Raw genomic sequence first — 16,825 nt, 5'->3', positions numbered from 1 at the left:
CAGCGCTACATTATCTATTATATGACTGTATTATCTCTGGCCCGTGGGTCAGACAGCGCTACATTATCTATTATATGACTGTATTATCTCTGGCCCGTGGGTCAGACAGCGCTACATTATCTATTATATGACTGTATTATATATGGTGTGACTGTATTATATATGGTATGACTATTGTATATGGTGTGACTGTATTATATATGGTGTGACTGTATTATATATGGTGTGACTATTATATATGGTGTGACTGTATTATATATGGTATGACTATTATATATGGTGTGACTGTATTATATATGGTATGACTATTGTATATGGTGTGACTGTATTATATATGGTATGACTATTGTATATGGTGTGACTGCATTATATATGGTGTGACTGTATTATATATGGTGTGACTGCATTATATATGGTGTGACTGCATTATATATGGTGTGACTGTATTATATATGGTGTGACTGTATTATATATGGTGTGACTGTATTATATATGGTGTGACTGCATTATATATGGTATGACTATTGTATATGGTGTGACTGTATTATATATGGTATGACTATTGTATATGGTGTGACTGTATTATATATGGTGTGACTGTATTATATATGGTATGACTATTGTATATGGTGTGACTGTATTATATATGGTGTGACTGTATTATATATGGTGTGACTGTATTATATATGGTGTGACTGTATTATATATGGTGTGACTATTATATATGGTGTGACTGTATTATATATGGTGTGACTATTATATATGGTGTGACTGTATTATATATGGTGTGACTATTATATATGGTGTGACTGTATTATATATGGTATGACTATTATATATGGTGTGACTGTATTATATATGGTATGACTATTGTATATGGTGTGACTGTATTATATATGGTATGACTATTGTATATGGTGTGACTGCATTATATATGGTGTGACTGTATTATATATGGTGTGACTGCATTATATATGGTGTGACTGCATTATATATGGTGTGACTGTATTATATATTTAATGACTGTATTATATATGGTGTGACTGTATTATATGTGGTGTGACTGTATTATACATGGTGTGACTGCATTATATATGGTGTGACTGTATTATATATTTAATGACTGTATTATATATGGTGTGACTGTGTTGTATATTTAATGACTGTATTATATATGGTGTGACTGTGTTGTATATTTAATGACTGTATTATATATGGTGTGACTGTATTATATATGGTGTGACTGTATTATATATGGTGTGACTGTATTATATATGGTGTGACTGCATTATATATGGTGTGACTGTGTTATATATTTAATGACTGTATTATAAATGGTGTGACTGTGTTGTATATTTAATGACTGTATTATATATGGTGTGACTGTATTATGTGACTGTATTACATATGGTGTGACTGTATTATTTATGGTGTGACTGTATTATTTATGGCGTGACTTTATTATAAACGGTGTGACTGTATTATAAATGGTGTGACTGTATTAAATATGGTGTGACTGTATTATAAATGGTGTGACTGTATTATATATGGTGTGACTGTATTATATATTTAATGACTGTATTTTATATGGTGTGACTGTGTTATATATTGTATGAATGTGTTATACATGGCGTGACAGTATTAAATATGGTGTGACTGTATAACTGACAGCTTCACCTGGAATGCTTTTCCAACAGTCTTGAAGGAGTTCCCACATATGCTGAGCACTTGTTGGCTGCTTTTCCTTCAATCTGCGGTCTGACTCATCCCAAAACATCTCAATTAGGTTGAGGTCGGATGATTGTGGAGGCCAGGTCATCTGATGCAGTACTCCATCACTCTCATTGGTCAGATAGCCCTTACACAGCCTGGAGGTGTGTTGGGTCATTGCCCTGTTGAAAAACAAATGATAGTTCCACTAAGCGCAAACCAGATGGGATGGCTTATCACTGCAGAATGCTGTGGTAGCCATGCTGGTTAAGTGTGCCTTGAATTCTAAATAAATCACAGACAGTGTCACCAGCAACGGACCCCCCACACCATCACACCTCCTCCTCCATGCTTCATGGTGGGAAATACACATGCAGAGATCATCTGTTCACCCACACCATGCCTCACAAAGACACAGCAAATGGAATCAAAAATATCAAATTTGGACTCATCAGACCAAAGGACAGATTTCCACTAATGTCCATTGCTCGTGTTTCTTGGCCCAATCAAATCTCTTCTTATAATTGATGTCCTTTAGTAGTGGTTTCTTTTCAGCAGTTCGAACATTAAATTCCATGATTCATGCAGTATCCTCTGAACAATTGATGTTGAGATGTGTCTGTTACTTGAACTCTGTGAAGCATTTATTTGGCCTGCAATTTCTGGGGCTGGTAACTCTAATGAACTTATCCTCTGCAGCAGAGGTAACTCTGGGTCTTCCTTTCCTGTGGCGGTCCTCATGAGAACCAGTTTCATCACAGCGCTTGATGATTTTTGCAACTGCACTTGAAGAAACTTTAAAAGTTCTTGAAATGTTCGGTATTGACTGACCTTCATGTCTTAAAGTAACGATGGACTGTCGTTTCTCTTTGCTTATTTGAGCTGTTCATGCCATAATATGGACTTGGTGTTTTACCAAATAGGGCTATATTCGGTATACCACCCCTACCTTGTCACAACACAACTGATTTGCTCAAACGGATTAAGAAGGAAATAAATTCCACAAATTACATTTTTAGAAGGCACACCTGTTAATTGAAATGCATTCCAGGTGACTACCTCATGAAGCTGGTTGAGAGAATGCCAAAAGTGTGCAAAGCTGTCATCAAGGCAAAGGGTGGCTACCTGAATAATCTCAAATATAAAATATATGTTGATTTATTAAACACTTTTTTGGTTACTACGTGATTCCATATGTGTTATTTCATAGTTTTGACGTCTTCACTATTATTCTACAATGTAGAAAATAGTAAAAATAAAGAAAAACCCTTTAATGAGTAGGTGTTCTAAAACTTTTGACCGGTAGTGTATATTGGCGTGCATTACATATTCTATGACTGAATTATATATGGCGTGAATATATTATATATGGCGTGAATATATTATATATGGCGTGACAGTGTCCTGACTGACTGGAGTGGGCATGGAAACAGTTGTAGCCCTCTAGTCTGTGTGAATTCATCATTAATATCACAGCTATCAGGCCCTGTGGAGCTGTGGAGAATGGACATAACTGGTAGAAGGTCGCCCCCTTGTGGTTTAACGTGAAATCTCCAGCGTCATTCTCCAGGTTGACACAGTAGCTGTCCTTTTGCAGTTATGTGGAGGAAAAACGACCTTCCAAATGAATTATACTCATTCAGCTTTTTCTAAAGGCAGCTTAGTAAAGTCCACTCTAAAACGCAGTTCGACTCTACAGAGACAGGGGGAGAGGGGGGAGAAAGAAGAGAGGGAATAGGGGACAGGGGCTAGGGGACAGAGTTATCTGAGAAGGGGCTAGGGGACAGAGCTAGGGGACAGAGTTATCGGAGAAGGGGCTAGGGGACAGGGGCTAGGGGACAATACATATATCATTATTACTGTTCTAGAACATCTACCGTTCTATATCATTAGTACTGTTCTAGAACACCTACTGTTCTATATCATTAGTAGTGTTCTAGAGCATCTACTGTACTATATCATTAGTACTGTTCTAGAACATCTACCAATCTATATCATTAGTACTGTTCTAGAACATCTACCATTCTATATCATTAGTACTGTTCTAGAACATCTACTGTTCTGTATAATTAGTACTGTTCTAGAACATCTACTGTTCTATGTCATTAGTACTGTTCTGGAACATCTACTGCTCTATATCATTAGTACTGTTCTAGAACATCTACCATTCTACATCATTAGTTACAGTGGCTTGCGAAAATATTCAACCCCCCTTGGCATTTTTCCAATTTTGTTGCATTACAACCTGGAATTAAAATGGAGTTGTATCATTTGATTTACACAACATGCCTACCACTTTGAAGATGCAAATTATTGTTTCGTGTGAAACAAACAATAAGACACACGCAAAAAGAAACTTGAGCGTGCATAACTATTCACCCCCCCAAAGTCAATACTTTGTAGAGCCGCCTTCTGCAGCAATTACAGCTACAAGTCTCTTGGGATATGTCTCTATAAGCTTGGCACATCTTGCCACTGGGATTTTTGTCCATTCTTCAAGACAAAACTGCTCCAGTTCCTTCAAGTTGGATGGGTTCCGCTGGTGTACAGCAATCTTTAAGTCATACCACAGATTCTCAATTGGATTGAGGTCTGGGCTTTGACTAGGCCAGTCCAAGACATTTCAATGTTTCCCCTTAAACCACTCAAGTGTTGCTTTAGCAGTATGCTTAGGGTTATTGTCCTGCTCGAAGGTGAACCTCCGTCCCAGTCTCAAAGTTTCCCTCAAGAATTTCCCTGTATTTAGCGCCATCCATCATTCCTTCAATTCTGACAAGTTTCAAAGTCCCTGCCGATGAAAAACATCCCCACAGCATGATGCTGCCATCACCATGCTTCACTGTGGGGATGGTGTTCTCAGGGTGATGAGAGGTGTTGGGTTTGCGCCAGACATGTTTTCCTTGATGGCCAAAAAGATACATTTTAGTCTCATCTGACCAGAGTACCTTCTTCCATATGTTTGTGGAGTCTCCAACATGCCTTTTGGCCTTTTCACACCAAACATGTTTGCTTATTTTTTTCTTTAAGCAATGGCTTTTTTCTGGCCACTCTCCCATAAAACTCTGTGGAGTGTTCGGCTTAAAGTGGTCCTATGGACAGATACTCCAATCTCCGCTGTGGAGCTTTGCAGCTCCTTCAGGGTGATCTTTGGTATCTTTGTTCCCTCTCTGATTAATGCCCTCCTTGCCTGGTCTGTGAGTTTTAGTGGGCGGCCCTCTCTTGGCAGGTTTGTTGTGGTTTTTATATTATTTACAGTATACATATTATCTCTCAGTATACATATTATCTTTGACAGATTCTCTGAGGCTCAAATGTTGATCAATAAGGCTTTTTTTCCAATAAAATATAATGCACAGGCTTCATCCAGACAATGCCTTGTTTATTTTTAAAAGCTTAGATAAGGTGCCACACGGAGGTGTGTGCTTAGTCCCCTTCTGTACTCCCTGTTCAGACACGACTGTGTGACCACGTAAACATTTAGGGGCTTCATAGCAAAGGGGGGGAATCCATATGCACCACTTTTCAGTATTTTTTTAAACGTTATTTAATTTCACTTCAACAATTTGGACTTTTTTGTGTCAATTATATGAAATCCAAATAAAAATCAATTTAAATTACAGGTTGTAATGCAACAAAATAGGAAAAAGGCTAGGGTCAGTTTGTTATATCTGGAGTACTTCTCCTGTCTTATCCAGTGTCCTGTGTGAATTTAAGTATGCTCTCTCTAATTCCCTCTTTCTCAGAGGACCTGAGCCCTAGGACCATGCCTCAGGACTACCTGGCCTGATGACTCCTTGCTGTCCCCAGTCCACCTGGCCGTGCTGCTGCTCCAGTTTCAACTGTTCTGCCTGCGGCTATGGAACCCTGCCTGACCTGTTCACCGGACGTGCTACCTGTCACAACCCAGCTTCAAGTGGTGTCATATTTCACATCATCCTGCTTCATACAGGCAAACAGAGACATACTCCTGAATTTACATCTAAGAGGTTTTAAAATTACAGCAATAACTTGACACAGAGGCTATTCTCTTTAATATTACAGCAATAACCGTACACACAAGAGTTGTGACTATATTCTCTGGAATATTACAGCCATATTTTATTACAATATTACAGCCATATCTTACATTGTACAAGTCCATCTTCCTCCCAGACAGACTGATGCTGCTGATTCATATATATATGTAATGAAATAACGAGACAAAGGTGCTATCCCTTTATGGGTGTTGAAGAGGTGAGAAACATCGCCCCCGCCTGGTCAACAGACAGCATTACGACATCAGAGAGAAGTGGTCCAATGTTCAGGGTCGTAAGATTCATTAGTTCACGCCTTTTTCAAAAATGTAGCAAATCGTTTTGCAAATTTGGATTTCTTATTGGACAAGTCCGGGTACAACCCTCCCTGTTTCAGACAGTTTTCTTACATTTGTTGCTTAATGAATAGGACCCAGTTGTGTTGGGATTGGCAGGCTGTAAGAAGCTCCAGAGAGTCAAGTCTTGTTGTTAATATTCACATCAACACATAATAAATTAAATTAGTGACATAATGTTTGAGATGATGTAGTTTTGCTCCTATCAGTGGGCTGAAACGCAACATGATTCACTCAACGCTTTCAGGTCCTTCGGGTGATTCAGGAGAATCTGATTCTAGATCCTTTGGAACCCACTGAAGATTCTAGAACAGCCCGTGAATATTCTAGAAGAGAGAAAGAAGAGAATCCTGGAACTTTGTTCAGGGTTAGGAATGTAAACAAACACCATTCCATGTCCTGTTCAAATGGCAATAACTTCACAGAGACATCGCTCTGTCTTCATAATGGGGGTTGCATCCCAAATGTTACATATGGACCCTGGTCAAAAGTAGTGCACTAAATAGGGTGGGATTTGGAACACACTAAAGCCTCGTCAGTTACTGATGCAACCCAACTTTTGATACATATTCCAGACTCCATTTCACTACAGTAGCATGTCCCCTTGTATATGTTTTGAGGATTTACTCTTTATTATAAACTGGGTGGTTTGAGCCCTGAATGCTGATTGGCTGAAAGTCGTGGTATATCAGACCGTATACCAAATGTATAACAAAAAATATATATTTGTACTGTTCTACTTACATTGGTAATTTGTTTACAATAGAAATAAGGCATCCTGGGGGGGTTTGTGGTATATGGCCAATATACCACGGCTTAATGTCTGTATCCAGGCACTCCGCGTTGCGTCATGCTTAAGAACAGCCCTTAGCCGTGGTATATTGGCCATATACCACACCTCCCCTGGCCTTATTGCTAAAGCATACAATTAAAGAATATGTTATGATCACGATGAACAATCAAGCATGGAGTAATCAACCTGCCATTCTGACAGAAGGTATTGGCACCCTATTCCCAATGTGCTCTGGTCTAAAGTAGTGCACTGTCTAGGGAATAGGGCTCTGGTCTATAGTAGTGCACTGTCTAGGGAATAGGGCTCTGGTCTAAAGTAGTGCACTGTCTAGGGAATAGGGCTCTGGTCTATAGTAGTGCACTGTCTGGGGAATAGGGCTCTGGTCTATAGTAGTGCACTGTCTAGGGAATAGGGCTCTGGTCTATAGTAGTGCACTGTCTAGGGAATAGGGCTCTGGTCTAAAGTAGTGCACTGTCTAGGGAATATGGCTCTGGTTTATAGTAGTGCACTGTCTAGGGAATAGGGCTCTGGTTTATAGTAGTGCACTGTCTGGGGAATAGGGCTCTGGTTTATAGTAGTGCACTGTCTAGGGAATAGGGCTCTGGTCTATAGTAGTGCACTGTCTAGGGAATAGGGCTCTGGTTTATAGTAGTGCACTGTCTAGGGAATAGGGCTCTGGTCTATAGTAGTGCACTGTCTAGAGAATAGGGCTCTGGTCTATAGTAGTGCACTGTCTAGGGAATAGGGCTCTGGTCTAAAGTAGTGCACTGTCTAGGGAATAGGGCTCTGGTCTATAGTAGTGCACTGTCTGGGGAATAGGGCTCTGGTCTATAGTAGTGCACTGTCTAGGGAATAGGGCTCTGGTCTATAGTAGTGCACTGTCTAGAGAATAGGGCTCTGGTTTATAGTAGTGCACTGTCTAGGGAATAGGGCTCTGGTCTATAGTAGTGCACTGTCTAGGGAATAGGGCTCTGGTTTATAGTAGTGCACTGTCTAGGGAATAGGGCTCTGGTCTATAGTAGTGCACTGTCTAGGGAATAGGGCTCTGGTCTATAGTAGTGCACTGTCTGGAGAATAGGGCTCTGGTTTATAGTAGTGCACTGTCTAGGGAATAGGGCTCTGGTCTATAGTAGTGCACTGTCTAGGGAATAGGGCTCTGGTTTATAGTAGTGCACTGTCTAGGGAATAGGGCTCTGGTCTATAGTAGTGCACTGTCTAGGGAATAGGGCTCTGGTTTATAGTAGTGCACTATCTAGGGAATAGGGCTCTGGTCTATAGTAGTGCACTGTCTAGGAAATAGGGCTCTGGTCTATAGTAGTGCACTGTCTAGGGAATAGGGCTCTGCTCTATATTAGTGCACTGTCTAGGGAATAGGGCTCTGCTCTATATTAGTGCACTGTCTAGGGAATAGGGTGCCATTTAAAGGAAAACTCCAACCAGAAACCCCTATTTTGGTACTTGTTTCATTAGTCCACTGTTGATATAGTGCCAAAATGTGTTTGCATGTCAGCAATCAAGTTTTCAAGATATCGAACTTTCAAAATACAGAAATACAGCCAGTTTGATGCATTTAGCATCACACGATGCTGCGTTTTGCACTGTTCAACTGGAGGGAGGAAGACATCAGTAAAATACAGACTGGAGAATCATGTCAGGAATGGAACAATGTATTAACTACACCTACAATAATGTGCTGAGAACCATGTTAGGTGGTAAAAGATACTGTAACCTGGGGGAGTTATGGAGAGGTAAGGGGGGGGGAGGGGGGGGGGGGGGGTAAGGAGGGTGTTATGGATGGGTAAGGGGGTTGTTATGGAGGGGAAAGGAGGGGGTAAGGAGAGTTATGGGGGGGGGGGTGTTATGAGAGGTAAGGAGGGGGTAAGGAGAGTTATGGGGGGTGTTGTGGAGAGGTAAGGGGGGTTGTTATGGAGGGGAAAGGGGGGGGGTGTTATGGAGAGGTATGGGGGGGTAAGGAGAGGTATGGGGGGGTGTTATGAGAGGTAAGGGGGGTTGTTATGGAGGGGTAAAGGGGGGTGTTATGGAGGGGTAAGGGGGGTGTGTGCATGAACAGCTGAACAAAACCCTGCCGAACAACAAACAAACTAAAACTTCACAAATTGTTGTCATAATATATGACCGTTTGGACTGGGAAGCATGCGACAGGCTTAAAGGGTGGGGGGTCTGACCAAGTCTTCTATCTGAAGTGTCAGTCACTGAAAAGGTCTCAGAAACAGAGCTATCGAAGCTCTCCAGTGTGTTTCAGTTTACACACACACACACACACACACACACACACACACACACACACACACACAGCTAACTGTATGGCCGTGTTTATACTATGTTCTCCTCCAAAAAGTCCAGATTTCCTTTTCCGCGTCTTGAATGAGCTGCTCCTTTCTTCTGGACAGTTCTGGCAGCTTCTCAGCTCGTTCAGTTCAACCGAAACAGACACACAACAAGCAGTGCTGATCTAAAAACCCTGTTCCTCTGAGCTAAGAACCAGGTCTGTGAGTGAACTTTATGTGTGTGTTGGTGGGTGTGTGTGTGTGTGTTGGTGGGTGTGTGTGGTGTGTGTCTGTGGGGCGGGGCTGCATGCAGACAGGTCTGTGACCAGTCCTTACGTCTCCAAAGAGTAATTGAACTATGTACAGTTGTTCCTAGATCAGTACCAAGATCTGTAGGATAGTTGAGCCTCATATAGGGCTCAATGTCAAAGTGAGTTCCCTGGTTAAACAGCTGTCCCCAGGTCAGTCGTTTGGCGCTGTGAGAAGTAGGTAACAGCTGCTGCTAGAGGTCAAGGTTTGGTGATGTGTAGTTCGCTGGCCCCGGTGCCGTTGGTGGTGGTGGTGATGATGTACTGTGTGGTGGGCTGCTGGGAGGAGGTCTGGGCATCCAGATGGGTCTGGGCCGAGTTCTGGGGGCCGCTGGCCTGCTTAGGGTCCAACTCAGACTGGCCCTCTGAAATCACATAGTGGGTCTGGAACAAGATGGTACAACAGTTAGAATACACAGATCACCAACACCACCATACACCACCACCACCATACACCACCACCACCACCACCATACACCCCCATACACCACCATACACCACCACCACCATACACCACCACCACCATACACCCCCATACACCACCATACACCACCATACACCACCACCACCACCATACACCACCACCACCATACACCACTATACACCACCATACACCACCACCACCATACACCACCACCATACACCACCATACACCACCACCACACACCACCATACACCACCATACACCACCACCACCATACACCACCACCACCACCACCATACACCCCCATACACCACCATACACCACCACCACCATACACCACCACCACCATACACCCCCATACACCACCATACACCACCACCACCACCATACACCCCCATACACCACCATACACCACCACCACCATACACCACCATACACCACCATACACCACCACCACCATACACCACCACCACCATACACCACTATACACCACCACCACCATACACCACCACCACCACCACCATACACCCCCACCACCATACACCACTATACACCACCATACACCACCACCACCATACACCCCCATACACCACCATACACTACCATACACCACCATACACCACCACCACCATACACCACTATACACCACCATACACCACCACCACCATACACCACTATACACCACCACCACCATACACCACTATACACCACCACCACCATACACCACTATACACCACCATACACCACCACCACCATACACCACCACCACCCCCACCACCATACACCACCACCACTATACACCACCATACACCACCACCACCATACACCACCACCACCATACACCACTATACACCACCACCACCATACACCACTATACACCACCACCACCATACACCACCACCACCATACACCACTATACACCACCACCACCATACACCACCACCATACACCACCACCACAACCACCACCATCATCCACCACTATACACCACCACCACCATACACCCCTATACATCACTATACACCACCACCACCATACACCACCACCATACACCACTATACATCACTATACACCACCACCACCATACACCACCACTATACACCACTACTATACACCACCAAAACCACCATGCACCACCAATATACACCACTACTATACAACACTACTATACACCACCACTATACACCACTACTATACACCACCACTATACACCACTATACACCACTACTATACACCACTATACACCACTACTATACACTACTATACACCACTACCATACACCACTACTATACACCACTACTATACACCACCATACACCACACCAGGGTTTCCGTTGCACCGGACAACGTGACCGGTCATTGGGAAATGTACCAGACCCATGTTTTGGGTGCATAATTTATTAGGACATTTAACAGAATATTGAGATTACGGTAATGATTCTTAACAGAATATTGAGATTAAGGTAATGAATATTGAGATTGTGGTAATGGTTTTTAACAGAATATTGAGATTATGGTAATGATTCTTAACAGAATATTGAGATTATGGTAATGGTTTTTAACAGAATATTGAGATTACGGTAATGATTCTTAACAGAATATTGAGATTAGGGTAATGAATATTGAGATTAGGGTAATGATTCTTAACAGAATATTGAGATTAGGGTAATGATTCTTAACAGAATATTGAGATTAGGGTAATGGTTTTTAACAGAATATTGAGATTATGGTAATGATTCTTAACAGAATATTGAGATTATGGTAATGATTCTTAACAGAATATTGAGATTACGGTATTGGTTTTTAACAGAATATTGAGATTACGGTAATGATTCTTAACAGAATATTGAGATTAGGGTAATGAATATTGAGATTAGGGTAATGATTCTTAACAGAATATTGAGATTAGGGTAATGATTCTTAACAGAATATTGAGATTAGGGTAATGGTTTTTAACAGAATATTGAGATTATGGTAATGATTCTTAACATAATATTGAGATTATGGTAATGATTCTTAACAGAATATTGAGATTATGGTAATGGTTTTTAACAGAATATTGAGATTACGGTAATGATTCTTAACAGAATATTGAGATTAGGGTAATGAATATTGAGATTAGGGTAATGAATATTGAGATTAGGGTACTGATTCTTAACAGAATATTGAGATTAGGGTAATGAATATTGAGATTAGGGTAATGATTCTTAACAGAATATTGAGATTAGGGTAATGATTCTTAACAGAATATTGAGATTAGGGTAATGGTTTTTAACAGAATATTGAGATTATGGTAATGATTCTTAACAGAATATTGAGATTAGGGTAATGAATCTTAACAGAATATTGAGATTAGGGTAATGAATCTTAACAGAATATTGAGATTAGGGTAATGAATCTTAACAGAATATTGAGATTAGGGTAATGAATCTTAACAGAATATTGAGATTAGGGTAATGAATATTAACAGAATATTGAGATTAGGGTAATGAATTTTAACAGAATATTGAGATTAGGGTAATGAATCTTAACAGAATATTGAGATTAGGGTAATGAATATTGAGATTAGGGTAATGGTTTTTAACAGAATATTGAGATTAGGGTAATGAATTTTAACAGAATATTGAGAAATTTTAACAGAATATTGAGATTAGGGTAATGAATCTTAACAGAATATTGAGATTAGGGTAATGAATCTTAACAGAATATTGAGATTAGGGTAATGAATCTTAACAGAATATTGAGATTAGGGTAATGCATATTGAGATTATGGTAATGGTTTTTAACAGAATATTGAGATTATAGTGATGAATCTTAACAGAACAGGTAACTAGTGTTAGGGAGCAGCCAATAAAACAGCACACCTGGGAAAACACCATTCTAACCAGCACACCTGGGAAAACACCATTCTAAACAGAACACCTGGGAAAACACCATTCTAACCAGCACACCTGGGAAAACACCATTCTAAAACAGCACACCTGGGAAAACACCATTCTAAACAGAACACCTGGGGAAACACCATTCTAAACAGAAAACCTGGGGAAACACCATTCTAAACAGAACACCTGGGAAAACACCATTCTAAACAGAACACCTGGGGAAACACCATTCTAAACAGAACACCTGGGGAAAACACCATTCTAAACAGAACACCTGGGAAAACACCATTCTAAACAGAACACTTGGGAAAACACCATTCTAAACAGAACACCTGGGGAAACACCATTCTAAACAGAACACCTGGGGAAAAACCATTCTAAACAGAACACCTGGGGGAAAACACCATTCTAAACAGATCACCTGGGGAAACACCATTCTAAACAGAACACCTGGGGGAAAACACCATTCTAAACAGATCACCTGGGGAAACACCATTCTAAACAGAACACCTGGGGGAAAACACCATTCTAAACAGAACACCTGGGAAAACACCATTCTAAACAGAACACCTGGGGAAACACCATTCTAAACAGAACACCTGGGGAAACACCATTCTAAACGGTTCACCCGATATGGATGAAAATACCCCTGAAATTAAAGCTGACCGTCCGCACTTTAACCTCGTCATCATCGTATCATTTCAACAAAAAATTGGTATCCCTCTCCCAATACTTCTTGGAGCTCACTATAGCTTAGAGTAACCATAAGGTGCATTTGAATTAGCTTGTCTGGCGCCAACTAAGCAGAGTTCCTCTTTAGGACAATTGGAAAGGTCCTAAACATGCAGACACCTCCCTACTGGGCCAGGTGAGCTACAGCTAGGTAAACCCACTGAGAACCACACCGTTTATTGATAACCAAGAGAAGTAGCTAGACCCTCTCTCATAACTCACCGTCTTGACCCCAGCACTGTTGACCCCTGTGACAGGAGTGCTGGCCTCAGCGATCACGTACTGGGTATGCGGCAACGTCATCATCTGGATCTCAGAGGCTAGAGAGAGAGAGAGAGAGAGAGAGAGAGAGAGCGAGAGAGAGATGTTTACTGTTAATTTTTGTTGTTTTTCACTTTATATATTCACTTTGTATGTTGTCTACCTCACTTGCTTTGGCAATGTTAACACGTTTCCCATGCCAATAAAGCCCTTGAATTGAATTGAATTGAGAGAGAGAGATAGAGATAGAGATAGAGATAGAGAGAGAGAGAGAGAGAGAGAGAGAGAGAGAGAGAGAGAGAGAGTGAGAGAGAGAGAGAGAGAGAGAGAGAGAGACAGAGAGAGAGAGAGAGAGAGAGAGAGAGAGAAAGGAGGAGTGAGACAGGAGAGGGAGGAGAGAGAGGAGAGAGAAGAGTGAGAGAGAGAGAGACAGGAGAGAGAGAGACAGGAGACAGGAGAGAGAGGAGTGAGAGAGACAGGAGAGAGTGCGAGAGAGAGAAGGAGTGAGACAGGAGAGAGAGAGACAGAAGAGAGAGACACAGGAGTGAGTCAGTCAGTATAATGTCTCTGTCGGTTCAACATACTGTTAAGCTATGGCCTGAATCTCTAAGCATTTCTCTCCCGATGTGTGCCCTCATTCACTCCGTCTCATTTAATAAGAAGGGACATTCCCTATCGCTCAACTTGGATTTAATAGGCTGGGATATTCTCTAGAGCTCAACTTGGATTTAATAGGCTGGGATATTCCCTAGAGCTCAACTTGGATTTAATAGGCTGGGATATTCCCTAGAGCTCAACTTGGATTTAATAGGCTGGGATATTCCCTAGAGCTCAACTTGGATTTAATAGGCTGGGATATTCCCTACAGCTCAACTTGTGTAAACGTCCTCTAACCCTGAACCAATCCAACGCTTTTAAATCCCTGAGTGGGAGGAACACTATATTGAAAAAACAGCTGAAGGATGTGTTCCTCTGCCCAGGTGTTGCTGATGCATGCCAGACCTTAAAACGCCTGGTACTTTACATATCAGGTACCTACAGTGCATTCGGAAAGTATTCAGACCCCTTGACTTTTTCCACATTTTGTAACGTTACAGCCTTATTCTGAAATTGATTAAATAAATACAAATCCTCAACAATCTACACACAATACCCCATAATGACATCACAATACCCCATAATGACATCACAATACCCCATAATGACATCACAATACCCCATAATGCCGTCCCTGGAGGAGGTGCGTCACCTGAGTGGGTTGAGTCACTGATGTGGTCATCCTGTCTGGGTTGGCGCCCCCCCCCCCCCCCCTTAAGTTGTGCCGTGGCGGAGGTCTTTGTGGGCTATACTCAGCCTTGTCTCAGGATGGTAAGTTGGTGGTTGAAGATATCCCTCTAGTGGTGTGGGGGCTGTGCTTTGGCAAAGTGGGTGGGGTTATATCCTTCCTGTTTGGCCCTGTCCGGGGGTGTCCTCGGAGTGGGCCACAGTGTCTCCTGACCCCTCCTGTCTCAGCCTCCAGTATTTATGCTGCAGTGGTTTATGTGTCGGGGGGCTAGGGTCAGTTTGTTATATCTGGAGTACTTCTCCTGTCCTATTCGGTGTCCTGTGTGAATCTAAGTGTGCGTTCTCTAATTCTCTCCTTCTCTCTTTCTCTCTCTCGGAGGACCTGAGCCCTAGGACCATGCCCCAGGACTACCTGACATGATGACTCCTTGCTGTCCCCAGTCCACCTGACTGTGCTGCTGCTCCAGTTTCAACTGTTCTGCCTTATTATTATTCGACCATGCTGATCATTTATGAACATTTGAACATCTTGGCCATGTTCTGTTATAATCTCCACCCGGCACAGCCAGAAGAGGACTGGCCATCCCACATATGCTCTCTCTAATTCTCTCTTTCTTTCTCTCTCTCGGAGGACCTGAGCCCTAGGACCATGCCCCAGGAATACCTGACATGATGACTCCTTGCTGTCCCCAGTCCACCTGGCTGTGCTGCTGCTCCAGTTTCAACTGTTCTGCCTTATTATTATTCGACCATGCTGATCATTTATGAACATTTGAACATCTTGGCCATGTTCTGTTATAATCTCCACCCGGCACAGCCAGAAGAGGACTGGCCATCCCACATATGCTCTCTCTAATTCTCTCTTTCTTTCTCTCTCTCGGAGGACCTGAGCCCTAGGACCATGCCCCAGGAATACCTGACATGATGACTCCTTGCTGTCCCCAGTCCACCTGACTGTGCTGCTGCTCCAGTTTCAACTATTCTGCCTTATTATTATTCGACCATGCTGGTCATTTATGAACATTTGAACATCTTGACCATGTTTTGTTATAATCTCCACCCGGCACAGCCAGAAGAGGACTGGCCAACCCACATAGCCTGGTTCCTCTCTAGGTTTCTTCCTAGGTTTTGGCCTTTCTAGGGAGTTTTTCCTAGCCACCGTGCTTCTTCACCTGCATTGCTTGCTGTTTGGGGTTTTAGGCTGGGTTTCTGTACAGCACTTTGAGATATCAGCTGATGTACGAAGGGCTATATAAAATAAATTTGATTGATAATGACATCACAATACCCCATAATGACATCACAATACCCCATAATGACATCACAACACCCCATAATGACATCACAATACCCCATAATGACATTACAAAACCCCATAATGACATCACAATAGCCCATAATGACATCACAATACCCCATAATGACATCACAATAGCCCATAATGACATCACAATAGCCCATAATGACATCACAATACCCCATAATGACATCACAATACCCCATAATGACATCACAATACCCCATAATGACAAAGCAAAAACAGGTTTATTTACATTTTTTTCAAATGTATAACAAATAAACAGATACTATATTTTCATAAGTATTCAGACCCTTTGCTATGGGACTCAAAATTGAGCTCAGATGCATTCTGTTTCCATTGATCATCCTTGGCCGCAGGGCCAGACAAATTACCAGGACGTGTACTCAGAGCATGCGCTGACCAACTGGCAAGTGTCTTCACTGACATTTTCAACCTCTCCCTGGCAGAGTCTGTA

General features: G+C 42.0%; 1 protein-coding gene across 1 annotated transcript in view; it reads right to left on the bottom strand.

Annotated features, from left to right (window-relative positions):
• Positions 1-6,683: 6,683 nt before the first annotated feature.
• prdm10 (PR domain containing 10) overlaps positions 6,684-16,825 on the bottom strand; it is a 68,350-nt gene continuing 58,208 nt past the window's right edge. The window contains exons 22-23 of the mRNA XM_090219051.1: positions 13,728-13,825; positions 6,684-9,852 (exon numbers count right to left, since the gene is read on the bottom strand). Of these exons, the coding sequence (XP_090075177.1) occupies positions 9,670-9,852; positions 13,728-13,825 (281 nt within the window). The 3' untranslated portion in view covers positions 6,684-9,669. The remainder of the gene's footprint in view (positions 9,853-13,727; positions 13,826-16,825) is intronic.

Source organism: Oncorhynchus mykiss, chromosome 24, assembly GCF_057628025.1.
Source record: "Oncorhynchus mykiss isolate SJ-2025 chromosome 24, ASM5762802v1, whole genome shotgun sequence".
Classification (NCBI taxonomy): domain Eukaryota; kingdom Metazoa; phylum Chordata; class Actinopteri; order Salmoniformes; family Salmonidae; genus Oncorhynchus; species Oncorhynchus mykiss.
The sequence above is the reverse complement of the archived record's forward strand: the minus strand, read 5'-3'. Positions and strand labels throughout refer to the sequence as shown.